Here is a 27304-nt window from a genome sequence, read left to right on the forward strand (position 1 = left end):
ACATTCACTGCATAATTTTCATTCATAAAGCTGAGCATGGCCAGAGAAACATAAATTCTCTAAATTATGAAATCAATGGTAATCTATAAAGATAGAGATTAAATGTAAATGTAATAATACAATGTTTTAAAATAATAAGTAATAAAATATAATAAACTATACAGTATATGTATTGGGCTATATACTATGGTGTGTAATAAATATTATGGTATGTAATAATATATTATGGTATGTAATAATATATAGCTTATGTCATTTGTATCTCTTTTTCCAAAGAGCTTCAAACTCATCTAATTAAAAATAGGCTTGATTAAACCATTAAATAAGAGAAGAATAAAAGCCTTGAGTCATATCTGACTCTCTGTGACCCTATGGACTGTAGCACACCAGGCTCCTCTGTCCAGGGGACTCTCCAGGCAAGAGGTCTAGAGGTTGCCATTTCCTTCTCCAGGGGATCTTCCTGACCCAGAGATCGAACCCGCATCTCTTATGTCTCCTGCATTGGCAGGTGGGTTCTTTAACTGCTAGCTCCACCTGGGAAGCCCATATAGAGTATATGTATTAGGCTATATATTATGGTATATAATAATATATAGCTTATTTCATTTGTGTATTTCCAAAGAGCTTCAAACTCATCTAGTTAAAAACAGGCTTGATTAAACCATTAAATAAAAGTAGAAGAATAACAGCCACCTGCATAATATAGGGAATTAAAGAGATGAATAGAAAAATAGGCTATGAATAGTTATTGCAGCAAAGCATAAGTCTTAGTTTTGAGCTGACAAGCTAAGACAAAAAGAAGAAAGTCAGTAAGAAAAGTAAACATACCAGTGCATTAAAAGAGAACAGTGTTTTCCTTCTGAAATACAGATAGACAAGCCTCTAGATAGCAGTAACGAAAATGTATCATTGGAATGATTCCTTAACAATGAGAAATTCATGTTTTAATATTCAACAAAAAGTCTCAGGAACGTCTGTGCTCCAAAGACATTGCAGTTGGTGGTGACTCCCCATTGGAAGCGTGTTCCTGGGAGCGAACTCGACAATAAACCCAGGCCAGCTGCACACATTTACCCATGATCGGGGTTATCTCTGGGGATAGCAACCAGAAAGGGTCTTCTCTTTTTTATACAGAGTGAAGACAAATGATAATTAAATTAACTATCATAAAGGGACTCATGATATGTTCTCTGCTATGGTTGGAAAGAAGAGGACTCTCTCGTGCACTTCTTGAAAGAACTGGAACAAAATACTTAGAAATCATGAAATGAGGATGGTTTCAGTTGAAGTTGGCTACCAAGCAAGGTAGTCTTCACAACCCTCATTTTGTTGTCTCTCAATCGTGGAGCCTCTTTCCTTTTGGAAGCCAAAATTTACTTTTGATACCCAAAGGCTACTCTCACAAGAGAAACTGGCATCATCCTTGAGTGAGTCAGGTCACTGTGTTGCCTCTCCCAGGGGTGTTTGCCCTTTATGCTTCAGTTCTAATCCAATTTAACAAATGCTTACTGGAGGTCTAGTATATGCAAGATATTTTCCAGATGCTAGTAATGGAATAAAAAGCTTCCCGTTCTTAGTGATTTCAAGCATTAATAAGTAGGTAGGCAAGAGTGTCATTGTTCTCTAGGTAACACCTGACTCTCTGCCCCTCACTTCAGTCGCTCAGTCGTGCCGACTCTTTGCGACTGCGGCAAAGTCCATGGGCTGCAGCACGTCCTGTACCCCTGGGTATCCTGCCTCTGTACCCTTCTAAATGACTTTTTGTCGTTGGGGCCACAGAACCATCACACACTTCCACATTTCTCAACTCTGAATCTAATTTTCTCCTTTCCCTGGAGTCTTAGAAAATCAGGAATCCAGGTGAATTTCTGGCTATAGATACGCCTTTCCTTTTCATAATGTTCCTAATTTACTCCTCTGTGCCTGAATTCCCCTTCTGAGACAAACTGAACACCTCGTTCTGCCAGGCACTGCATGTGTTAATCCTTACAACTACAAAGTTAGTAGCATCTCTTACATCTTAGACAAGGGGCTTCAGGCTTGGAGAGGTTTACAAAGCAACTCAAGAGATGTAGGAACTCATTGCAGCAGAAAACTCACAATTAGACGTTCCACACATCTGCCTTCAAAGACAGTACTTTTGCCATTACAGAAGAGATGCTGGTGGGAGGTGGGGGGTGCAATTTTGCGTCTCAGAGGACCTTTGGCAACAGCTGGGGACCTTTCCTGGCACAACCAGGGGTGGAATGGGTGGGCTGCTACTGCCATGCAGTGTGCAGAGGTCAAAGCTCGCTGCTGAACACCCCGCACTGCACAGGACAGCCCAACAATCACGCATCCAGCCCCGAATATCCGTAGACCTGCTGCGGACGAGGACACGTTACAGAACGCTGCCCCAGTCTGTCCTCACGTCCAAGGATTCAAAAGTAACTCAAAAAACTCAAAAGTAACTCCTTCGAAATTAAACAAATTGTGGAAAGCCACGGATAATTGAACGCCTTGTTCACGCTACAACTCTCTTCCATCATAAAGGAAAACTGATGACTTAAGATTTTATTATTATTTTTAATATAAATTTATTTATTTTCATTGGAGGCTAATTACTTTACAATATTGTATTGGTTTTGCCATACATCGACATGAATCCGCCACGGGTGTACACAAAAAGGCGGAAGGTGGTGGTGAAAGAGGAGGGGGTGGGGGGAAGCTCAGGAAGCAGAAAGGAAATGTAAAGTGATTACTGGGATTAAGAATTAAGATAATATGTAGATGCTTTTCATCCCCAGGATTTTCACTAATCCAAATGTTCAAGTACTGCTGCTGCTTGTAAATTTAATTATTTTGGGCTTCCTTGGTGGCTCAGATGGTAAAGTGTCTACCTGCAATGCGGGAGACCCGAGTTCGATCCCTGCGTCGAGAAGAAATGCAAACTGATTATTGGGGTTAAGACTTAAGATAATACGTAGATGCTTTTCATACCCAGGATGTTCACTAATCCAAATGTTCAAGTACTGCTTGGAAATCTAATTATCTGGAGCCAGTTAAATGTTACCCTTAGCTCAACCAACAATTCTTTCCGGGACCCAGGGGACACGGACGCCCGATGAGGCCGGCATGTCTTCCCGCTCGTCCCGCAGCGACAAGGCCTGCCGGGTGCTGGGGGCGGAGTCCCGACCGGCAGCAGAGCCGCAGGGCCGCAGGCCGGCGCTTCACCGCAGCGTCCCGACTTCCTCCGCTCCCCTCTCGAGACCCGGGGTACGGGGCCGCGTGGGCGCGTCCCTGCGCGGTGACGTCACAATCCGGCGCCTCGGGGCCCTCCCTCAGCCGCCCGCCGCGCGTCAGTCTCCGGCCGCCGCTGCCGCTGCGCCGCGCCGCCCCGCCCTCCGGCTGCCTCTCGCCGAACCTCTGCCGCGGGGAGCCGGCCCGGCCCCTGGAAAGGCCGAAGGGGACGCCGCAAGTCCCCGCGGTGTGGCCGCAGGAGAGCCCGAGCATGGACGCCAGCCGGAGAGGTAAAGGGCCGCCGTCGCGGGCGCCCGCCAGCTTCCCGGCCCCCTCAGGTGTGGGGTCGGCGTCGCTGCCGCGCGCGCGCGCTCCCGGGCCCCTGCTTGGTCGTCAGCGTTGCCTCCGAGCCCTCCACAAGCTGTCTAGGCCTCTCGCCGCTGAGGAAGCCTTGCGTGCGGGCTCCCCAGATGCGCTCGTTGGCTCATAGAGTTTGTTACTCCGGCCTCGGGAGGCCCTGTTCCCCTGAAGTCGGGGTCGGAGGCAGACCTCCCTAAGCCCCGAATCAAGTCCCCCCCCTCGCCCCCTGCACTTAGGGGTGAGCTTCGGTCTCTTCATCTCGATCGTGGTAAAAACACCCATGTCTTGGAGCTCTTGAGGATTAAATGCAGATAATACCTACAAAGCTCTTGGCACACTGTTAACAGAGTGTACTTAGGAAATACAAAATCCTCCATGCGGTAGCCCCGCCCCCAGCCCCGCCCCCAAACTACACGATAACCCAGGAATTCTCCACCCTCACAGTGAATATTGATTGCCTAGGAATCGTGTTAAAAATGCAGGTCTTGGCATTGAAACATGTAAAATATCATGTATGAAACGAGTTGCCAGTCCAGGTTCGATGCACGATACTGGATGCTTGGGGCTGGTGCACTGGGACGACCCAGAGGGATGGTACGGGGTGGGAGGAGGGAGGAGGGTTCAGGATGGGGAACACATGTATACCTGTGGCGGATTCATTTTGATATTTGGCAAAACTAATACAATTATGTAAAGTTTAAAAATAAAATAAAATTTAAAAAAAATGCAGGTCTTGACGGAGGGGCTGAGATTACGCATTTCGAATGAGCTTCCAAATGATGTAGTGTTACTGGCTACAGTTTCAGTAGCAAAGAACGAATCCGTTTTCACCATGTATACTTGCACTTGACTGGATGCTCCGGGTTAAAACGCGCATCACTGTGGAGCAGCTGGAACCATGTAACTGTAACTCCAGGAGTCAGCCCAACCCAAATAGTTTGCATCTTCACACTTGGTGAGCAGGGCAGATAAGGCAGTCTTCAGGCTTCTCCCATTTCAGTGTTCGCATCTATTTTAAATTATACCTTTAAACCAAGCTGCCAGATGGTTCCTAGCAATGTCTTGCTTTGCATACAAGTGTGCCTTTATTATGTAATCATCGATCAAAATAAGTAGGAATGTAGGAGATAATTATTCCTTGATCAGCAAGCTGTATTTTCTGACAGTTTACCATCTAAGTTCCAGAAAAAGCAAACGAAAATACATTTATGGTTTTCAAAAGTTTTACCACAGAAGCTAACATGACTCTTGCTGTATACTGGAAACTGTTCCGAAATTATCTCGAGTTTTAATGCACAAAACATCTTGTACATTGATTTCATGGTGAATAAACGAAAAAGATCATAAATAACTTCCCAAGGTCCCAGTAAGTGACACAAGAGACTTTCAATCCAGGTATGATAAAGCAAAACCTTAGAGCAACTTAACTATCTCATGGTAGAAATGGGAGCATGGGAAAGGATATATGTAAAAATTAGAGTATCATAGACTTAGTAAGTCTATTTGTTAGTTAGGTTGTTTTTAAAATCAGGTTCATGTAAAAAAAGTAAAAAGGTTTCTGTTTTTATAACTTGCCCAATTTAACTAGCTCCATTTTTAGGACATTATATAATGCATAGTATCAAACATTGCTTTTTATTGAGCTTTTAAGAACAATGTAATACTCAACAGAGATCTGAGGTAATTGTTAATAGAAAACCATAAATAAATTTAGCTAGAGCTAAAATACCTAAGGAGACATGGAACAATGGACTGGTTTAAAATTGAAAAGGAGTGTGACAAGGCTGTATATTGACACCCTGCTTATTTAACTTATATGCAGAGTTTTTGAAGTGCAAACCCCTTACCTCAGAATAGGACCCTTAAAGAGTTAATTAAGTTAAAATGAGGTGGTTAGAGTTGCCCTAATCCCACTTGGGGGCTTCCCAGGTAGTGCTGAAAGTGAAAGTGTTAGTCACTCAGTCTTGTCCGACTCTTTGGAACCCCATGGACTATAGCCCACCAGGGTCCTCTGACCATGAAATATATACAGAGTACATTATGTGAAATGCCAGGCTGGATGAATCACAAGCTGGAATCAAGATTGCTGGGAGAAATATCAACAACCTCAGGTACGCAGATGATACCATTCTAATGGCAGAAAGTGAAGAGAAACTGAAGACTTGCCTCTTGATTAGGGTGAAAGAGGAGAGTGAAAACTCAACATTCAAAAAACTAATATGGCATCTGGTCCCTTCACTTCATAACAAATAGAAAGGCGGAAAAGTAGAAGCAGTGACAGGTTTTCTTTTCTTGGGCTCCAAAATCACTGTGAACAGTGACTGCAGCCATGAAGTTAAAAGATGCTTGCTCCTTGGAAAAAAAGTCATGACAAACCTAGACAGTACCTTAAAAAGCAGAGACATCATTTTGTCGACAAAGGTACATATAGTCAAAGCTATGTAGTCATGTATGGATGTGAGAATTGGACCATAAAGATGGTTGAGTGCTGAAGAATTCATGCTTTCAAACTGTGGTGCTGGAGAAGACTTGAGAGTCCCTTGGTCTGCAAGGAGATCAAACCAGTCAATCCTAAAGGAAATCAACCCTGAATATTATTGGAAGGACTGATGCTGAAGTTCCAATACTTTGGCCACCTGATGAAAGAGACGGCTCAGTGGAAAAGACCCTGATGCTGGGAAGGAAGGAAAGCAAAAGGAGAAGGGGGCAATAGAGGATGAGATGATTGGATGGCATCACCGACTCCATGGACATGAGTTTGAGCAAGCTCCAGGAGATGGTGAAGGACAGGGAAGCCTGACGTGCTGCAGTCCTTGGGGTCACAAAGAGTTGGACATAATTTAGCGACTGAACAAAAAAATTGCACCTTTTAAATTGATTAGATTTCATTACCTCTGATGATTTTAAGAGCACAGAGTACTAAGACATCTAAAGTTATTTATCTTTTGTCGCTTATGGCCTCTGACATTGTGCTCTCTCACTTCTCTGTATATACCTGCTTTTTCTTTTTCTGTGAACTGTAGGGAAACACATTCATTAGGAAGGAATTTGGAAGGAATAAACTGCATACAGGGAATAAACTACATACTTCTTAGCCTGTTTCATATGATATAATAGTAGCATGGAGCATGATGTGAGTACTAAGCAATTTATATTGATCAGGACAGTGTAATGGTTAAGACTCAGGAGCCAGACTGCTGAGGTCTTGGGCAAATGACATGTCTTACCTCTTTGTGCTTCATCTATACAGTGTGAATAATGATAGTACCAATCTCATAGGATTGTTTTAAGGATTAAGTGAGTTTCAAGCTACAAAGTGGTTAAAAGGTTGCCAAGTACACTTAGCAGTATTCAGTAAGTGAATACAAGTGAAGAAATCCAACTCAAATTGGTTTAAGCAAAAGTGGGAATTTTTGAGCTCCTGTGGAGAAGAGTCTAGGGAGGGTAGAGCTTCACACATGGTTATATCCCAGTGCTCAAGCAGTGTTACCAGTGATCTTCTTTGGTCCTGGTTCCACTTACCTCTGTGTAAGTTTCCTTCTCAGACAGGTTCCCATTGTGTGGGGCAAGATGGCCACCAGTAGTGTGAGGCCTGTTTACGTTCTAGGGATTTCCTAGTAGTTCCAGTAAAAGTCCCAGGACTGTGTCTCATTGTCTGGACTAGCGTCACATAGTCTTTGCTGATTTAGTCACCATAACTGGCCAGTTTGGGATGATATGCGCACCTCCGACAGTGGGATCCTCTTGAACCAGCTAGGCTAAGCGAAGGGAGGAGTGGTTCCTCAAGCAGGTTGAGGTCGTGTTTTCAAAGGGGCACTGGATTCTGGGTAGGCAAAAAGTCAGCAGTTTTTCCCTCTGGAGAAATAAGATTTGAGAGTTTGGTGGTTAGTTTTCTGCTTTTATATTTCTATATGCTCCTTCATGACTGTCTTTACTACCAACTCAAGTGTTACCACCTTGACTTCTCTTGTCCTAAGTAAGTTAATGCTTTTCCTTCTTGCTCTCTGACTTACAGTGTAGATGGAGCTTCTTGGATATTCTTATCTCAGGTGATTTTTTTGTTTGTTTCACTGTGTTCTAGCAGGATTTGTTCTCTCATCCTGGATTTTAGTTCTACTGACTTGATACCTCTTTTTCTGTTTTCAAACATCCATATTTCTTTCAGACTTTGTTTCTTCCCCACATCTTTATAGATTATAAAGCAGAATGACCATTTACCCATTTAAAACATGTCTTGGAATACACTATATTTGGTTGTTGAATTCCATTAAACTCTGTGACTCAGCTTTCCTATCTTGGAGGTTACCCCTCAAAACACAATCACTTTTGGGGGACAGAAGTTGTTTTGTGATGAAGTATATATCTAGTTTTCTGATAGCCCATCTTGTCTGAAAGGTGAGACACTGATGTTAGGGGAGATACTAGTTTTCTGTACCCCAGTGTTCATTACAGCACTGTTTGCAATAGCTAGGACATGGAAGCCACCTAGATGTCCATTGACAGATGAATGGATGAAGAAGCTGTGGTACATATATATACAATGGAATATTATTTGGCCATAAAAAGGAACACATTTGAGTCAGTTCTAATGAGGTGGATGAAACTAGAGCTTGTTACACAGAGTGCAGGAAATCAGAGAAACAAATTTTGTGTACTAATGCATATGTATGGAATCTAGAAAGATGGTACTGATGAAATTATGGGCAGGGCAGCAGTGGAGACGCAGACACAGAGAACAGGCTTGGCATGGCTGGTGGGGAAGGAGGGGAGAGCAGGGTGTGTGGAGAGTGACATGGAGACATGCATTACCATAGGTGAGATAGATAGCCAACGGGAGTTTGCTGTATGACACAGGGAGCTCAACCAGAGCTCTGTAACAACCTGCTGCTGCTGCTAAGTCACTTCAGTCGTGTCGGACTCTGTGCGACCCCATAGACGGCAGCCCACCAGGCTCCCCCATCCCTGGGATTCTCCAGGCAAGAACACTGGAGTGGGTTGCCATTTCCTTCTCCAATGCATGAAAGTGATAAGTGAAAGTGAAGTTGCTCAGTTGTGTCCGACTCTTCGAGACCCCATGGACTGCAGCCCACCAGGCTCCTCCATCCATGGGATTTTCCAGGCAAGAGTCTGGACTGGGTTGCCATTGCCTTCTCCTCTGTAACAACCTAGAGGGGTGGAATGGGGAGGTTCACAAGTGTATGCCTGTGGCTGATTCATGTTAATGTTTGGCAGTTTACAATTGTATAAAACAATTGTATGATTCATGTTAATGTTTGACAATTTATAATTCTGTACAGCAATTATCCTTCAATTTAAAAATATAAATAAAACATATAAATATATATAAAAAATTAAATATGGGATGTTTAGATAGAATCCACACAGGAGGGTAAGTGGATTGGACTAGATGAAGCTTAAGACATCTTTAATCATTAAGTTCTGACATTTTTATGTACTTTTATGTAATAATTTTATAGTATATAATTTTATAAGTTACTAAATTACTCTGTGAGAAGATCACTTTCTTAAAATTATTTTTAAGGACAGACCAGCCTATGATTAACTAAAATAGTTAATATATATATATTAACTCAAAATCTTATTGATTGTATCTCAAAATCATTTAAAAACCAATATGTCAGTAATTTACAGAATAAAGTCAGTACATTCTCAAGTAACATAATTGATGTGTTTATTATTTTATCCAGTGAAACTTAAGTCTCAAGGCAGAACTTTTTAAAAAATAACTTATTTTCTTAAAAAAGAAAGCCTTTTATCTATGGCAGCCGGATTTTTATGTGATATATTATTGCTGGTTAGTAATTGAATTGATTGAATAAATTTTAAACAATTTTGGTAAAGATAAGCTTATGATTTTTTATGTGTTCAGTAGTGTCTTTGTGAAAGTTGTGTTTCATTTGTCCTAATTCATGTTTTTTTGTTAAAAGTCAGAGCAACCTCTGTCCTTCCCACATTTGATGCATCATGCCTATTTAAAGGACACTTGAGCACCAAAAGTAATGGTAAGTGAGGTACTTAAACGGTAAAAGATGGTTAAAAGATTGACCAGTTGTGTTTCCTTTATTTTTAAATTATATAGCATGATGAAAAAATACTTCATTTAATCAATATTTGAACTTCATACTACTGCTGTGCTGTGCCCAGTCGTGTGCTGCTCTGTACGACCCCATGGACCGTAGCCCGCCAGGCTCCTCTGTCCGTGGGATTTTCCAGGCAAGAGTACTGGAGTGGGCTGCCATTTCCTCCTCCTCCTCCATACTACTACTTAGAATTAAATATTGCAAGAATTCCTGAGACTAGAGAGTGTAGGAGTCCATCCTGCCCTGGATGTGGCCCTGGTCACCTCCTGCCCCCTGTGGCAGCTCCAGCCCAGCTCTTCTGTTGCTGGCAGACTGCCCTGGCTGAAGGTTTGCCTTCCTTGTTAAAATGGTGATTAGCAGGTGGTTAAAGACACAGCACTGAAGAGGAAAACCCAGGCAGAGAAAAAGAGCACTTGAAAAGTCCATTTTGTATCAGGAACAAACACTTGTCCATTTGGGGCTCTTTATCCAGTTGGAATTTTTAGATCCTCTGAAAGGAAAATCAACATTCTCTAAGATGTTCTCTAAATCTATATTCTGTAAGATCAAACATCTTAATGTTTTCACATTTTAAGGACTTTAAATTTTAATGTACACTTTAAATATTTTATAATTGTAGCTTAAAATTTTTAAGCCTGGGTTTTTGGTCAAAATAATTGAAAGTCTTTTTTTCCTTATTTACATGAAAAATCTTTGATGCCGATCCTCCAAATGTAAAAGAATCATTTTCAATTACTCACTTATTTCTTGGTAATAAAGCACATATATACACATGGAACTAGAATCATAAACTTTGAAAAATAATTTTTAAATAAAAATTTTGAACTAGTTTTAAAAGATACTTACATAGAAAAACAGACTGAAGAGCAGTATGTCATTTACTAACTTTTTTATTTTAAGAATATGTTGCAGAGCTGGTATAGAAACAGTGATTATAAGTATGAGATTGCTTTGGTTCGCATCCAAACTATGTCCTTTATCAGCTGTGTGATCTTGAAGACGTCACATTCCTGTGCCTCAGTTTTCACATCTATTAAATGGTGATGATAATGACTAAATGAGTTACTGCATGTAAAGAGCTTAGAACAATATATGCATAGTACCTACTCAATAAACGTTTTTAGTAGTAGTTGTCGTATCAGTGTCAAGGTTATCGTTATTGCATATACTTTTATTATACATAGAATTTCCGTAGAAGGATACATTAAAGAAGTAGCAAAGTTTACTTCTGGGAGAGAACACTTAGGGTCAGGGCAGGAAATTCACTACTTTTCAGTGTATATGCCGTTTTAGCTGCAATTTTTTTTAACTACATTATGTATTATTCTCAAAAACTGTTTAATATTTTAAAAAGTTATGCCTGTGTTTATGTTTATATTTTATATGTTTATACTTGTATATGCATGCTTAATTCTAAGATTTCTTTTAATAGTTTAGATGAGGTCAAGAAGTTTAATGTCATCTAATTTCTTTGTGATTGTACTTGTCTTAAGGTTGTCCTAATACTTCCAAAAGAATGCAGTAAACTGATTTGTAGGTCTTGTTTTCAGGTATAAAATTAGAAATTTTCATCTCAGAATAGAATCTTCACCTGTAGGACTTGTTTGATTTCCCACACCAGTGTATTCAAATGTTAAGCATGATAACATTATTTTATCATCAGGCAAGCAGCTAAATATTTTTAGTTATGAGATTGAGAGCTGTCAATAAGAAATAGTTTTGTAAATGTAATGGTAGATATCTTCCAAAATCTTGTCCCAAAACTCTCAGGCTTGTAAAACTTAGGAAGGTTGGAACCCAGAGCAGTCAGTAGCTCGTCAGTTGTCATTGCAGGATGACAGCCAGAACATACTCAGCATCACAGATACAATGCCAGTGTCTCCATGGTTAAAGTCCAGAACATTTTATAAAAATGTACTTAATGCTGAGTAACTTGTTTATCTCATGATGGATTTTAATTAATTTTAAATATATAATGATTAAATGTGTTTTAATTTTTAGCTTTGTGCACTGACTCCTCCTCTCTCAGACTAAGTACCCTCCAACTGGTCAAGAATCACATGGCTGTTCACTATAATAAAATCCTTTCAGCCAAAGGTAAACATGTGCAAATGTTACTTTCTGTACCCAGTTTAAACCCTTCTCAGCTTCACTTCTAATTTGTGTTAATCTGTAGCAAAAATGAATACATTATTTACCAGTGGGTTTGTGCTTGGTGTAGTAAAGTACCACCTACAGATTCTATGCACCTAGCAAATTCAGAATGCCATTTTATTAACTGTGTTCGAATATAATGTCTCTGTTTCATTTTACCTGTGTTATTCCTAATATATTTTTGTGATTAGATGCTGATCTTAATACTGTGATTAGACAGTAATTTATAATCTGTTCTTTTTAATACATTCATTCTTTTACATATTGTCTATGGTGGCTTTTATACTAAAAGGCAGAGTTGACTGGTTGTGATGAGGTTCTATGATCCTGCGAAGCCTGAGAAATGTACTGTCTGTTCTTTTACAGAGCATGTTCACCGACTTCTGGTACAGACCATTTCATTATTTCACCAAAACCTTCTCCCTAGTCCTTTGCAGTCACTCTCTTCTCTCCAGTTCCTGGCAACCACTGACCTCCTTTCTTCACTATAGTTTTGCCTTTTCTAGAATTTCATATAAGTGCAATTATACAATATGTATCATTTTGGATCTAACTTATTTCAATTAGTTAACACTCTTGAAACTAATCCATGGTCAATATTTCTTTCTTTTTTTTGCTAAGTAATATCCACTTAGTGAATATACCATAGTTTATCGACGTTCACCAGTTGGTGGACATTTGGGTTATCTTGACTCACTTTTGGCTATTAGGAATAAACCTGCTGTAAACATTCATTTAGAATATTTGACCGTATGCTTCCATTTCACTTGGATAAATTTATTTACTAGGAGTGGAACTGTGGGGTAATATAGTAAGTGTATGTTTAAGTTTATAAGAAACTGCCAAACTGTTTTTGAAGTGGCTGTCATTTTTTGTTTCCGTCACTTCCACATCCTCACCAGCTCTTCCCATTGGCAGTCCTTTCTTAGCCACTCTCTGGATATGTCATGGTATCTCATAGCATTTTAGTGTGTATTTCCCTCATGCCTGATGATAAGAAGCTCTTTTTTCCTTTTTTGTAAATTGAAGTATAGCTGACATACAGTATTATGTTAGTTTCAGATGTACTGCATGGTCATTTGACATTTGCTTATGCTCTGAAATGATCAGCAAGGTGAGTCTACTAACCATCTGTCCCCATAAAAAGTTAATCACTGTGTTTTTGATTCTTTCCCTTATGCCATGTATTATTTATTTGAGGCTTACTTATTTCATAAAAGGAGGCTTGTACCTTTTAATCCCCGTCATTTTATTTTGCCCCACATTCTCAGCTTCCTTTTTTTTGCCAACAGCATTTACTCTCTGTATCTGAATCTTTTCATTTTGTTTTTTTTTTTTTCAGATTCCATATATAAATGAGATCATACTGTATTTGTCTTTTTTGTCCAACTTATTTCACTTCCAATAATACCATCTAGATCCATTAATATTATAGCAAAACACAAGATTTCATTTTTTGTAGCCAAGTAATGTTCCATTGTGTATATATATCACGCCTTGTTTTTCCATTCATCTATCAAAAGATAACTTAGATTACTTCTATATCTTGGCTATTGCAAACAATGCTACAGTGACCATACAGCATATAGCTTTTCAAATTAGTGTTTAATTTCCTTCAGGTAAATTCACCGAAGTGGAATTACTGACCCATATGGTAGTTCTATTTGTAACTCTTTGAGGAGCCTCCATACTGTTTTCCACACTGATTGTACCAGTTTAGAATCCCACCAGCAGTGCGTGAGGGGGTGCCTTTTCGTTGAGTAACTTTTCTTATTCTTATTTTCCATCTACGTATCTTCTTTGGTGAAATATCTATTTAAATCTTTTGCCCATTTTAGAAAATGGGTTGTTTGTCTTCGTAGTGTTAAGTTGTGAGAGTCCTCTTTATAGAAATACAGTCCTATGTCAGATACATGTTTTGCAAATATTTTCTCCCAGTCTGTGATTTGTCAATTCATTTTCTTTATTTAAGTTTTTATTATGAAATAACTTTAGACTTAACAGAAAAGTTGCAAAAATAGTACAGAATGTCACAGAAACCCTGCATCTAGCTTTCTCTGATATTAAGATTTTATATAGCTATAGTACAATTATTAAAACCAGAAAATTAATATTGACAGCATACTATTAACTACAGACCTTATTTGAATCTCATCAGTTTTTCACCAATGTCTTTTACAAAATTTTTTATTTTACCATTTGAATAACTAAAGTTTTTAAAATTTTGGTTAAGTTTTAGCTTCTACACTGTTTCTAATCCATTTTGAATTAGTTTCTGCATCGGGTGTTATATAAGGATCAATTTTTTTGCCTAAAAATGTCCCAAGTACCATTTGTTGAAGAGATTGTCCTTTCTTCACGGAACTGCCTTGGCACTTTTTAAAAGATAATTGACCATATGCAAGGGTCTGATTCTAAACTCGCTCTTCAGCTCTGTTGATCTGTGTCTGTTACGACACCACACTGCCGCAAACACTGTAGCATTACAGTGAGCCTTGAAATCAGATAATGTCGCTGCTCTCATTTTGCTCTTTTTTCTCAACTTGTTCTGGGATTCCAGGTACTATATTGAGTGAGTGACACAGGTAGGTTAAGTCAGTGACACTCAGTACATTCGTTTTCCGGTGTTCACTGCTTCACTTTGAATAGTTTGCATTGCTGTGTTCAGATTCACCTATGTTTCCTTCTGCAGTATCCAGTGAGCTGTTAATTCTAACCAGTGTGTTTTTTATCAAGGATATTTTTCATCTCTAGAAGTAGCATATATATCAAAACAAGGAACTTCCAAGTTCTGGAACCTCTTGTGATTTTGACTTTTGATAGTTATTGTCGTTTATAAATATTAAGAATAGTATTAAAGCAAGTGATTTTTCTCTTTCAGCTGCAGTAGACTGCTCAGTTCCACTAAGCATGAGTGCCAGCATCAAATGTAAGTAATTTTTAACATACTGCCTTTTTAAAAGAAAATATGGTAAACTGCACACACAACTTAAAATGTACCTTCTTAACCATTTTCAAGTCTACAATTCAGTGACATTACGTGCATTCTTCTTGTGGTGCAGCCATAACCACTGTCCATTTCCAGAATTCTTTTCATCTTGGCAGAACTGAAACTCTGCCGGGTTTGTTGGGATCAGTGTATCCAGGGCAACAGCAAGAAGAGCTGCAGCTGGTGTGAAATAAACCAGCTGAAGAGTGACAGGTGCTGAGGTCATTGAGAAAGGTCAGAGAGATGCAGACCACACGGGGTTTGGCCATGTGCAGGCACTGGGGCTTTCACTCTAAATGACACTGAAGACATTAGAAGGCCTTGAGTAGAGGAAGAGGAATAGCCAGTTTCACTTTAAAAGTATTTCTGTGGCTGCTAAGTTGAGAATAGTCTACAAGGGGCAATGGTAAAAGCAGAGTGACTAGTTGGGAAACTAATTCAAGTGAGAGATATTGGTGGCTTGGATCAGAGTGCTTGTGAGTAGAGGGTGTGTGTGTGCACATGCTCAGTCACTCAGTCCTGTTGAACTTTTTGCGACCCCCATGGTCTGTAACCCAGTAGGCTTCTCTGTCCATAGAATACTAATTGTGCTTGTAAGCAGAGGGAGTATGAAATGGCTTGATTCTGGAAACTTTTCAGATGTCTGTCAACAGTATTTCCTGATGAACTGGATGTAGATAGAATATGAGAGAAAAAGAGGAGTGAGTCAAAGATGACTCCCAACGCTAAAAAGACAAGAGTTATAATTCACTGACGTTGGAAATATAAAAGGAAGGTATTTAGGGGAGGAAGTGAATCAACTGATTCGATAATTCAATCTTGGTCATTATAGTTAAAAATAAATACCTATTAGAAATCCAAGTGGAGATGCTGAGGAGGCAGTTGGAATGCAAAGCCTGGAGCTCAGGAGGAGGTTCCAGGGTGGAGATAAACATTCAGGAGTTGGCAGCAGACATGGTATACTTACAGAGTTTTTGTTTTTAGAATTGAGACCTAGTTAGTGCTTATTTATCCATGATACTTTCTGCCTTCAGTCAGTTGAGACAGGAGTTTTTCTTTATGATCATGTAAATGAAAAAAATTGTGATGTCTAGAAGAACCGCAAATATTATCATCACCACATTGAAGTATAGTGATAATCATTCCTTTGTGTGTAACATAGCTGATGTGCATTCTAATCAGTACAAACTTACTTAGAAATAGGCTTTATAGTAGACATATTTTCAAAAAGAAATGTCTCTGGTCTTGAGTCATGTCTGTTTTTATAGTCTTCTATCAAAGCAGACAACTGAATTGATAGTTGCAGTCGGTGTCTAAATTAGGATGTCTCTATACTTTGTTGAATTGTTTAAGTAATTCCATATTCTAATGCATTAGAAAGGCTTTCCTTTTTATGTTTTTAGTTTTTGGCTGTGTGTGGGCTTTCTCCAGGTGCGGTGAGCAGGGGCTGCTCTCAGTGGGGCGCTCGGGCTTCCCTTTGCTGTGGAGCACAGGCTTGGGAGGTGGGCTCCGTCGTCATGGCACATGGGCTGAGTTGCCCCGCTGCATGTGGAATCTTCCTGGGCCGGAGACTGAACCCGTGTCGTCTGTCTTGGCAGGCAGATTCTTAACCATTGGACCACCAGGGAAGTTCCAAGAAAGGCTTTACCTTTTATGGCAGTTTTGTTGACAAATAATTTTCATACCATAGAATTTATGGATTTTTACCAAGTTTACAAAACTGTGCAGTCATCACTACAAACCAGTTTTAGAATATTTTCATCATCTTAAGAAGATCCCCAAAATGGTAGCTTTGCAGCTGCTTCCTCATCCCACTCCGAGACTTGAAAGCCATTAATCTGTTTTCTTTCCCTGTACATTTGTTTATCAGTCAATTGACACTTTCGCTGTTTGTTTTTTGACCATGATAAATAGTGCTTCTGTGAACATTCATGTACAAGTCTTGTGTGTGAATGTAAAGTTTCATTCCCCTTGAGTATACACCTGAGAATGGACTTGCTCGGTCATCTCATAAAATTACATTTAACTTTTTAAGATACTCCCAAACTGTTTTCTGAAGTGACCATAACCATTTTACATTCTTGCCCCCGACATATTAGGATTTCAGTTACTCCGTATCCTTGCTAACACATTATTGACTCCTTTTTTGATTAATAGCCATTTTAGAGTGTGAAGTAGTGTCTCGTGATTTTAATTTGCATTTTCCTCATGATTAATGAGGTTTGTAGAACATTTTTATATGCTTATTGGCCATTTGTATTAAATGTATCTTTAATTTGCATTTTCCTCATGATTAATGAGGTTTGTAGAACATTTTTATATGCTTATTGGCCGTTTGTATTAAATGTATCTTTAGTAAAGGTCTTTTCAAATGTTTTGTCCCATTTTCCCCCCAAATCAGGGTGATTTGAAACTTGAAATTATCTTGTCCATCAAGTTGAGATACATTCCAATTAAAAAACATATGTTAAATTTAAAATTTTACATGAAAATACAAATTAATAAATTAAATACAAGTCATTTAATTTATGGTTAGCCTCTTTAAATTTTTTATTTTTGGCTGCACTGGGTCCTCATTGCTTTGTGCAGACCTTCTTTAGTTGCCGAGAACAGAGGCTACTCTTGGTTGCTGAGCGCAGGCTTCTCCTTGCGACGGCTTCTCTTGTAGAGCCCAGGCTCTAGGCCCTTGGGCTTCAGTGGGTGTGGCTCACGGGCTCAGTAGGTACAGCTCGCGGGCTCTAGAGCACAGGCTCAGTAGCCGTGATGCACAGGCTTAGTTGTTCGGTGATGGAATCCTCCCAGACCAGTGCGAACCCATGTGCCCTGTACTGGCAGGCCGATCGTTAGCCACGGTGCCACCAAGAAAGTCCCTCACCTTCTTTTAAACTCTGAAACTGGACTAGCTTTCATTTTGCTGTTTTTCAGTCTTTAAAAATGACTCAATACCTGACTTAAAGCTCACTAAAATGTGAAACCACTTTTTTGGTTTGTATTTGCAAATGAATAGCAGTTAAGAAAAATGGAAGTCAGTTATCCTAATTAAAAATAATATTTTAAAATTTCATGTCATTTTTTGTCATATAAAACTTACATTTTTATAACATGATGGTACTGACAATAGTATTTCATTTGTAGGGGAGTATATGAATGAATTCAAACTCTGCACTTCTAACCTTTGTATCTCTGTGTCTGCTAGCGGTTGTTCCCTTGAGCCCTTAAGCTTAATCAGTTTGTCATATCTCGTTTGTGCTCTTTGAATAGTTAATCCATTTGAAGTTTCAGAAAACCATATGGATTTTTACTTACATATCAGTAGTGTAAACATTTTTAGCAAGAAAAAAAGTACTCTTTCTTAGTCTTCAATCATCAAAAAATTAATTTTTTCTATTTTACTCTGTATTTCAAAAGAATTTTTTCCCCTCAGATGCAGACCAACAGCGAAGAGAGAAACTCAAAAAGGAATTAGCAAGGTGTGGGAGGGGGCTGAAATTTACTAAGACTACAGTGCATCCTAAAAGTCATTCCAGGTCATTACTTAACGCTCTACAGAAGGTAAGACAGCATTTTTACCTTTTCACAGTAAATGTTTCTAAGGTACTTCATTGATGGTGCAGCCTGTTTTTGATAATGTTTGCTATAGGTCAGAATTGGTAACCTTTCCTGTAAACAGTCAAATAGTAAATAGTTCAGGCTTTCCAGGCCACACAGTGTTGCGACCGTCGCGCCACTGGGAAGCAGCTGTAGACAGTACTTAAATGAAGGGATATTGCTTTGTCCCAGTAAACCATTATTAACAGAAAAAGGTGGTGGGCCGGATTTGATCTGTAGAGGGTATAGTTTGCTGACCACTGCTTTAGGTTTTTTGTGATACCCTTTATCATCTGATTAAGCAAGCTCTTTTCAATTCCTCATTGCTTAGAGAATTTTCTTCCTTTCTCATGAATATATGTTAATTTTATCAGCTGCTTTTTCTGCATTTTTTGAAATGGTGGTACAGTTTTTCTTTTTAATCTATTTCAAATATAGTGAATTCAAATTGAGTTTCTAATGTTAAATCAATTTTGCATCCCTAGTATAAATATAGCTTTGTCATGATATATTACCTTTTTTTTGCACATTACTAAATACAGTTGCTAACATGTTGTTTAGGATTTTAGCATCTGTGTCCATTATTGATATTGACCTGTCATTTTCCCTTTTTCTACTATGTCAGGTTTTGCTAGCCTCCTAAAATAAACTGGGTGCTACTTCCTCTTTTTCCATGCTCTAGAGTAGTTTATGTAAGTTTGTAATTATTTGTTCCTTGAATTTGATGGATTTCAACATTAAAATTATTTGGGCCTAGAGTTTTCTTTGAGATTTTTGACTGATTCAATTTTTGAAAGCATTATAGAACTATTTTCATAATTTGTACATATGTAGAAAGTTGTCTATTTCATCTAAATTTTCAAATTCTTGGTATAGACTTGCTCATAATCTCTTAAATCATATCATAATCTCTCTTGAATATGTATTATTTCTTCTTATCTTAATATTGCTTTTTTTTGCCTTCTTTCTTCTTTTCTTTATTATTCTCACCAGAGATTTGTCAGTATTATTAACCTTTTTAAGGACATATTTTTACTCTGTTGATCCTTTGATAATTTGCTTTCTAGTCCAGTAATGTTTATGCTTATCTTTATTCTCCTCTTTTGGCTTTCATTGAGTTTATGTTGCAGTATTTTTTCTGCATTTGTTTAGCTTATTTTCAGCCTCACTTCTTTAGTATGAACATTTTAAGGCTGTGTATTTTTCTCCAAGTACTACTTTAGCTGCATTCCTCAAGTTTTGATATGTGGTATTTTTATTGCAGTTTAATTCAAAGTATTTTATAGTTTCCATTATAATTTTTTCTTTAACTCATTGTCTTTTTGAAGTGTTCCTTAATCTCTATGTCTGTTTTTTCTCCTGGTTTTCTCTTTGCTACAGATTGCTAGCCTAATTGTATTTTGATCAGGGCACATCTTTTTGATACTCATTTCTTGAAATCTGTTGAGATTTGTTTTATGTCCCAGCAGGTGGACAATTTTTTTTTAATGCACTGTCATTATGTGTTTGAAAAGAAAATATGTTTTATAGCTCTGTGCAGCATTTAATAGATAGTGTATCCATTTGATTAAGGTTTATATACTTTAGATGTTCAAATCCTATTGTTTTTTTGTCTGATTAGTCTGTTGTGATTACGTATTTAGGTATTTCTCAAAAAATTAGCACTAGCAATTTTTGTTTTATATATTTCAGTCTGTATAATTACACACAGACAGACCTGTTCTTGTTTAGTTGCTGTCATGTCAGACTCTCTTGCAACACCATGGACTGTAGCCCAGCAGGCTCATGTTCTCTTTAGGATTTCCCGGGCAAGAATACTAGAGCAGAACAAACACATGAAAAGATGCTCAACATCACTCATTATCAGAGAAATGCAAATCAAAACCACTATGAGGTACCATTTCACACCAGTCAGAATGGCTGCGATCCAAAAGTCTACAAGCAATAAATGCTGGAGGGGGTGTGGAGAAAAGGGAACCCCCTTACACTGTTGGTGGGAATGCAAACTAGTTCAGCCACTTTGGAGAACAGTGTGGAGATTCCTTAAAAAACTGGAAATAGAACCGCCTTATGATCCAGCAATCCCACTGCTGGGCATACACACTGAGGAAACCAGAAGGGAAAGAGACACGTGTACCCCAATGTTCATCACAGCACTGTTTGTAATAGCCAGGACATGGAAGCAACCTAGATGTCCATCAGCAGATGAATGGATAAGAAAGCTATGGTACATATACACAATGGAGTATTACTCAGCCATTAAAAAGAATACATTTGAATCAGTTCTAATGAGGTGGATGAAACTGGAGCCTATTATACAGAGTGAAGTAAGCCAGAAAGAAAAACACCAATACAGTATACTAACGCATATATATGGAATTTAGAAAGATGGTAACAATAACCCTGTGTACGAGACGGCAAAAGAGACACTGATGTATAGAACAGTCTTATGGACTCTGTGGAAGAGGGAGAGGGTGGGAAGATTTGGGAGAATGGCAATGAAACATGTAAAATATCATGTATGAAACGAGCTGCCAGTCCAGGTTCGATGCACGATACTGGATGCTTGGGGCTGGTGCACTGGGACGACCCAGAGGGAGGGTATGGGGAGGGAGGAGGGAGGAGGGTTCAGGATGGGGAACACATGTATACCTGTGGCGGATTCATTTTGATATTTGGCAAAACTAATACAATTATGTAAAGTTTAAAAATAAAATTAAATTAAAAAAAAAAAAGAATACTAGAGCAGGTTGCCATTTCCCTATCCAGGGGATCTTCCCAACCCAGGGATCAAACCCACATATTCTGCACTGGCAGGCAGGTTCTGGACCACTGAGCCACCAGGGGAGCCCGCATAGAGACTTGGAGATGATATATTTTCTTGGTGAATCAGACCTGTTGTCACTGTGCTTTGAATTTCTTTACCTTGATGCTTTTAATGTTAATATTGAAGTGTTTTCTGATAGTAATGTGGTTAAATTAGCCTTCATTTCATTGGTATTCCTTTGGTATATCTTCCTCCATTTTTTCATCCTAGTAGTTTAGGTGGGTCAGATTATTCACTGATAATTTTTATTCTTTAAAGTGAAGCTCTTCGTATATTTTTATTTCTTCCTTCTTGTGTTGTGTACTTTCTGTTTGACCCACGGTAGTAGGCAGAATTCTGAGCCCCACAGTGACGCCTGCGTTTAAACAATCCCCTCCTCTTGCATGTAGGCAGGACCTGTAACTTGCTTCTAACCCATGGCATGTGGCAGAGGTGATGGGATATCACTTCCATAGTTGTTAATGGCAAAGTGGAGGGAATTCCCCCCTGTGATGGAGAGAAAGAGAAAACAGGTCAGGGAGTAATTTCTGTAATTTCCCCTCTCCTAGCCATGTCAAAGAAACAAGAGGAAGGGGCTCTTTGTGCTCCTCCCCGAGAGCTTTTGGTGTGGTTTCTAGAGGAAAAGGCTTGCAAGCAGGTACAGACTCCCCAGGTCTCAGGCTTCACGCACCTGCGCTGGTCTGCACTCAGTCTTAGCAGTTAGCTGAAGCCGCCTAGCGCAGTCTTCTCACCAGCGTGTGTGACCTTCAGCAGCTTCCATCGCAGACACGCACGTGCTCTGGCCCTGTTTCCCCCTCCAGAGGCCTGTCTCACTGTGGATTTCAGGTTAGTTGTTTGCTCTGTGACCTTATTTCTCTCATTAGTTCAAGAAAAATTATTAATTTGCAGGGTATCCGGCTTTTTTCTCGTTGAAACTGAGAGCTATGTTTTTACTATTTCTTAGCTGAAACTGCAAATTTTTGTGTGTATGGGATGGTCTCTTTAAACTTTTTAATTTTGAAGATTTTTAGCATCTGTAAAGACAGTGGTATAATGAACCCGCATGTTCTTGTCCCCCAAGTGCAGCCATGATCAGTTCAGGGCCAGACTTACTTCACATATAGCCTCATTCACTGCCTCCTTCCCAGATTATTTTGATGCAAATACCAGATATATATTTTTTATCTATAAATATTTCTATATGTATCTGAAAGACCACCATACCATTATTGTGCCTTTAAATTAATAATTCTTTGATATCATCAAATATCTACTGTTCAGATTTCCCCATTGTCTCTTTCTTTTTAGTTTGTTAGAATTGGCATCTAAATAATTTCAACTAATTGATAAATTTCTTTTAATCTCTCTTCCTCTCGTCTTTTTATCCCACTGCAATTTAGGTGTTGGGAAAAACCGAGTCATTTGTCTTGGTTTAGGGTTTCTGTGGACCATCTGGGTAATGTAGATTTAGACTACAATCTTGTATGGAAGCAGCATATGATTTCAGATTCTCAAAGGCCAGTGTTCCCTCACTGCCGGTGCTAAGAGAGGCAGGTTTCCTTGCAGGTCACTCCCTGGGGTGTAGCTGTGGAGAGGACCCCAGATTTGTGAGCGCAGCCCCCTAGGCTGTCCAGATGAGGCCCTGGGCTTCGTTTCCTGGCCCGAGCAATGACATCGCCTGTTGCTGAAAGCCGCTGCCACAGCTGCCCTCTAGGCACCGAGCGGCACCATTTAACTCCAGCTCTTGAAGGCATTGTGCGTGAGGGTGCGACATGTCAGCAGGAAGGGGGCGTGAGGAAGAGCATTTGTAAGTTAGCGGTGAACCTGGGTCCTTTTTATGTGAGGAGTGTGGGGGAATCAGAGACCACCTCTTAGTTGGGAAGTTATGTCATCATATTGACTCATTATGTGACAGTTTGCAGTATGGGGAGGGCTTCCCTAGTGGCTCAAATAGTAAAGAATCTGCCTGCAACGCAGGAAACCCAGGTTCAGTCCCTGGGTTGGGAAGATTGCCTGGAGAATCCCACGGATAGAGGAGTCTGGAGGGCTGCAAAGAGTTGGACATGACTCTGCGACTTTCACTCACTGCAGTGTGGGGAAGAAATGATTAAGACATGGTACATAAGACAGCAGAAGGAGCACAAGAAATGTAAAGTAGAATCCCCAGGACTTGGTGACTGACTCCATGAAAAGCAAGAGGCAGGAATTACAGAGTTCCCAGGTTTCTGGTTGGGGCAACGAAGAGGATGGTGCTCATTCACTGAAAGAATAACAGGACGAAGTGCAGGTTTTTTTTGGGGGGGGGGCGGGTTGGGGGAGGCAGATAATATAAAGTATGAGTTTACTTGTTTGGACCTGCTTGATTTGAGATCCCTTTGGAACATCTAATATATTCAGTAGAGAGTTGGATAGAAGTATCTGTGTCATGAAAGAGGTGTGGGCTGAAAATAGATTTGGGAGTCATCAGGAGAGCTGTAACTACGTTGAAGAGCCCCCAAGGCTGTCACACTGATTAAAAAGGACTAGAAAAAGAGCTGCTTCCTTTAGAGTAAACCTACTATACACTGTACCATCTGGGAATATGTTTGTCAATATTTGACTCATGTATGTATTTTCATATTTAGTGACTATTTTTAAACTGAAAATTTTAAATCCATTTCTATTATCTAGCATTTTGAATATCAATTAATAATTATATTTTGAGGTAAGAGTGGGACTTGTTGAAAACAAAATATATAATTAAGTCTATAAATGTAGGACTTTTTCATTAATTTTTCCTTTAGTCATTGTAACCCTGTAACTTTTTTTCTCTAAAAAGTTAGTTCATTATTCTTTTATATAGGTATATTTTTTTACTCTATTTAGACTTCATAGTAACTTGCAATTCACTTACATTTTTATAAAACTTGATAAATATTTCAGTTCAGTTCAGTTGCTCAGTTGTGTCCAACTCTTTGTGACCCCATAAATTGCAGCACGCCAGGCCTCCTTGTCGATCACCAACTCCCGGAGTTCACCCAAACCCACATCCATCGAGTCGGTGATGCCATCCAGCCATCTCATCCTCTGTCGTCCCCTTCTCCTCCTGCCCCCAATCCCTCCCAGCATCAGAGTCTTTTCCAATGAGTCAACTGTTCGCATGAGGTGGCCAAAGTACTAGAGTTTCAGCTTCAGCATCATTCCTTCCAAAGAACCGCCAGGGCTGATCTCCTTTAGAATGGACTGGTTGGATCTCCTTGCAGTCCAAGGGACTCTCAAGAGTCTTCTCCAACACCACAGTTCAAAAGCATCAATTCTTCGGCACTCAGCCTTCTTCACAGTCCAACTCTCACATCCGTACATGACTACTGGAAAAACCATAGCCTTGACTAGATGGACCTTTGTTGACAAAGTAATGTCTCTGCTTTTTAACATGCTGTCTAGGTTGCTCATAACTTTCCTTCCAAGGAGTAAGTGTCTTTTAATTTCATGGCTGCAATCACAATCTGCAGTGATTTTGATGAATATTTAGGTACATTTAAACTAAAATTATCATTTGAGGCATAATATTTTGATAATTGGATGGGTTTTATGGGCAATAGATGCCTGTGGTTATAATCTGAATTTACTGAAAAGTTTGCTACAATTAAAAAGAAAGTGGTAACCTTAGCCTGTGGACATACTAGCTATTTATATACATGAGATCAAGTAATCAAAAACCTTTTCTTTAATTTCGCACACTCTTAATATGGGTGACTTTTTTTCTCTCACATTTTGACTCACATGCTGTCACCTCAGATACTTAAGTCTGCACCCTCTACTCTACACACAGATATTCACCATTCATTCACATCACTGGTGTAGCACATACTATGTGCTATTAAGATTAGTTGAATATGAATGTGATTATGTTATTAAATAAATGTACTTTAAAAGCACTATAAAACAACAAAAATGAGAAGCTGTTGGTTTGTCTTATGAAATACAATTTGAAGCTTTTTGCAGAACAAGTGTAATCAAATTTTTAAATTGTACCCATCTTGTTCCACACTTGAATTGGTTCCTTAACTGTTTTAAAACCTGACAGTTGGCAAATGTCTGTATAGTGTTTTTTCTGACATTATCCCTGAAAAAGATTGATTTAATACTCAGTTGTTCTGTGATTATAAAATTGACATAAAAACGTGTTTCTGTAAACTTTCAATGATTATCACTTTATATAAATTCTTAAATCACAGAAACAGTTTTTAACAAATCGCACTAAACTAGAAAGTGACAGTGGTCAGATTATCACCAGAATTTTTTCCCATTGACATATAACTGATGAGTCCTTTTCTGATTGTAGAACTTCACAGTGATTTGCTGTTTTAATTTTGGTGAATTTACCAGTGTGTTAACACATTTTCTGTGAAAATTGTATCCAAGCTTTCTGATATTCACAGCTAAAAATTATATAATCTGAAAAAAAGCAGATGGATATAGTTGATTTTACACTGTGTTCTACTGGTTTCCAAGAAAAGACAAGCTAGTATACATGGTAGAGATTATAAGATATAAAGATACAGAAAAGTTTCATGCCTTCAGCTGATTCAAGAGCAATTTTCCCAGCCCATTTCAGGCACATGAGAGTATATTTCTATCTTTAAAGACTTCAGTGTTTCATTTTGTTTATTAAACAGCCATTACTGATAAGAATTTTCTTACGGGTTGTCTGATGCTTTATGCATCTCTGCCTGCTATGATCTCAGTTTGTACTGTTCCCCAAGTACATAATAATTCCTGTGATTATTATTTAATAGCCCTAGAAGACTTTTCAGATCGAACTAGAAATTGCTTTCCAGGGATTCAGACTCCTCTGATATGTAAGCTGCCGTGTGAACCTAGTTTGGTAACACTTTTTACAACTAACATATTAAAGTCATTAACTAAATAGTACCCTAGTAACGCACAATTTAATGCCAGAATACTTCGTTGCTTTGAGTCATTTCACCTTATGTTTGGATAGAGTTAGAAAGCACTTGGAAAGGGAATAGGTGGATTTGCCCTATTTTAGGTGTGATCACAATATCCATTTATCTGCAGTTTCCTTTCGAGGCAGATCAGTACTTGAGTTAGCTGACTTGTTCACTACTGCGAAAGCAGTGGAAATCAGTTTAAGGTCCCTGGAGGTATAAAAAATGAATAATTTGCAAACGAGTCTGTAAAATAGCATGACACAGTGGGACGAGTTCAAAGCTGTGAGACCCTGCACCTTGGTTTCTTCATCTGGAAGAAGCAGAGGAATGATTGTGCCACCACCCAGAAGTTGATGCAGTGCTTAAATGAGCTGTGTGTGTGCATGAACTGGAACAGAGCCTTGCACAGTGTATGTGCTCCATGCCTAGTAGTGAAGTGACGGAAGTCACCGCTCCTCGCACTTCTGCTCACGGGCAGTCACAGTGTCTTTTGTGCATTGAAAGCGCTCAGCTCCTCCTCATTCAGCGTATCTTCCTCTTATTTTCCTCCTCATGAGCTTGTAGGACAGATACAACTGGCTAAATCCTAGCCTTTTTCACCTCAGTTTAACTTACATGTAACTTCCCCTGTACCATTTAATGAAGTGTCTCAGTGTTCTGTTAAGGGTACACAGGTGTCCATAAAGTCTGGAATTATAGACAGGATTTCTTGGGCATCCTGTCTGCAAAAGAATAAAATATTACCAATGCTCTTAAGCCTTATGAATCCACAGTAGAACTAGTTCTTCCAAAGTTAAAGCATACATATATACAATGTAATACGACTGAGCCTTAAAAAATGAAATAATGCCATTTGCAGCAACAAAGATTCAGTGAGAAGTAAGTCAGAAAGAGAAAGACAAATACCATCAGTTCAGTTCAGTTCAGTCACTCGGTCATGTCCAACTCTTTGCAACCCCATGGACTGTAGCACGCCAGGCTTCCCTGTCCATCACCAACTCCCAGAGCTTGCTCGAACTCATGTCCATCGAATCAGTGATGCCATCCAGCCATCTCATCCTCTGTCGTCCCCTTCTCCCACCTTCAGTCTTTCCCAGCATCAGGGTCTTTTCCAATGAGTCAGTTCTTCACATCAGGTGGTCAAAGTACTGGA

At 39.2% G+C, this 27304-nt stretch overlaps 1 protein-coding gene across 6 annotated transcripts in view; it reads left to right on the top strand.

Annotated features, from left to right (window-relative positions):
* Positions 1-3289: 3289 nt before the first annotated feature.
* The window catches only part of SPATA7 (spermatogenesis associated 7), a 39706-nt gene continuing 15691 nt past the window's right edge, over positions 3290-27304 (top strand). For 2 of the 6 annotated variants that reach the window (XM_055538840.1, XM_055538841.1), the window contains exons 1-5: positions 3291-3509; positions 9528-9602; positions 11682-11777; positions 14716-14763; positions 18248-18375. In XM_055538840.1, the coding sequence (XP_055394815.1) occupies positions 3491-3509; positions 9528-9602; positions 11682-11777; positions 14716-14763; positions 18248-18375 (366 nt within the window). In that variant the 5' untranslated portion in view covers positions 3291-3490. Of the gene's footprint in view, positions 3510-9527; positions 9603-11681; positions 11778-12920; positions 12949-14715; positions 14764-18247; positions 18376-27304 lie in introns of those variants that run through there. The other 4 variants (XM_055538842.1, XM_055538844.1, XM_055538843.1 and 1 more) reach the window with 4 other exon arrangements.

This window comes from Bubalus kerabau, chromosome 10 (genome assembly GCF_029407905.1).
Source record: "Bubalus kerabau isolate K-KA32 ecotype Philippines breed swamp buffalo chromosome 10, PCC_UOA_SB_1v2, whole genome shotgun sequence".
Taxonomy (NCBI): Eukaryota; Metazoa; Chordata; class Mammalia; order Artiodactyla; family Bovidae; genus Bubalus; species Bubalus kerabau.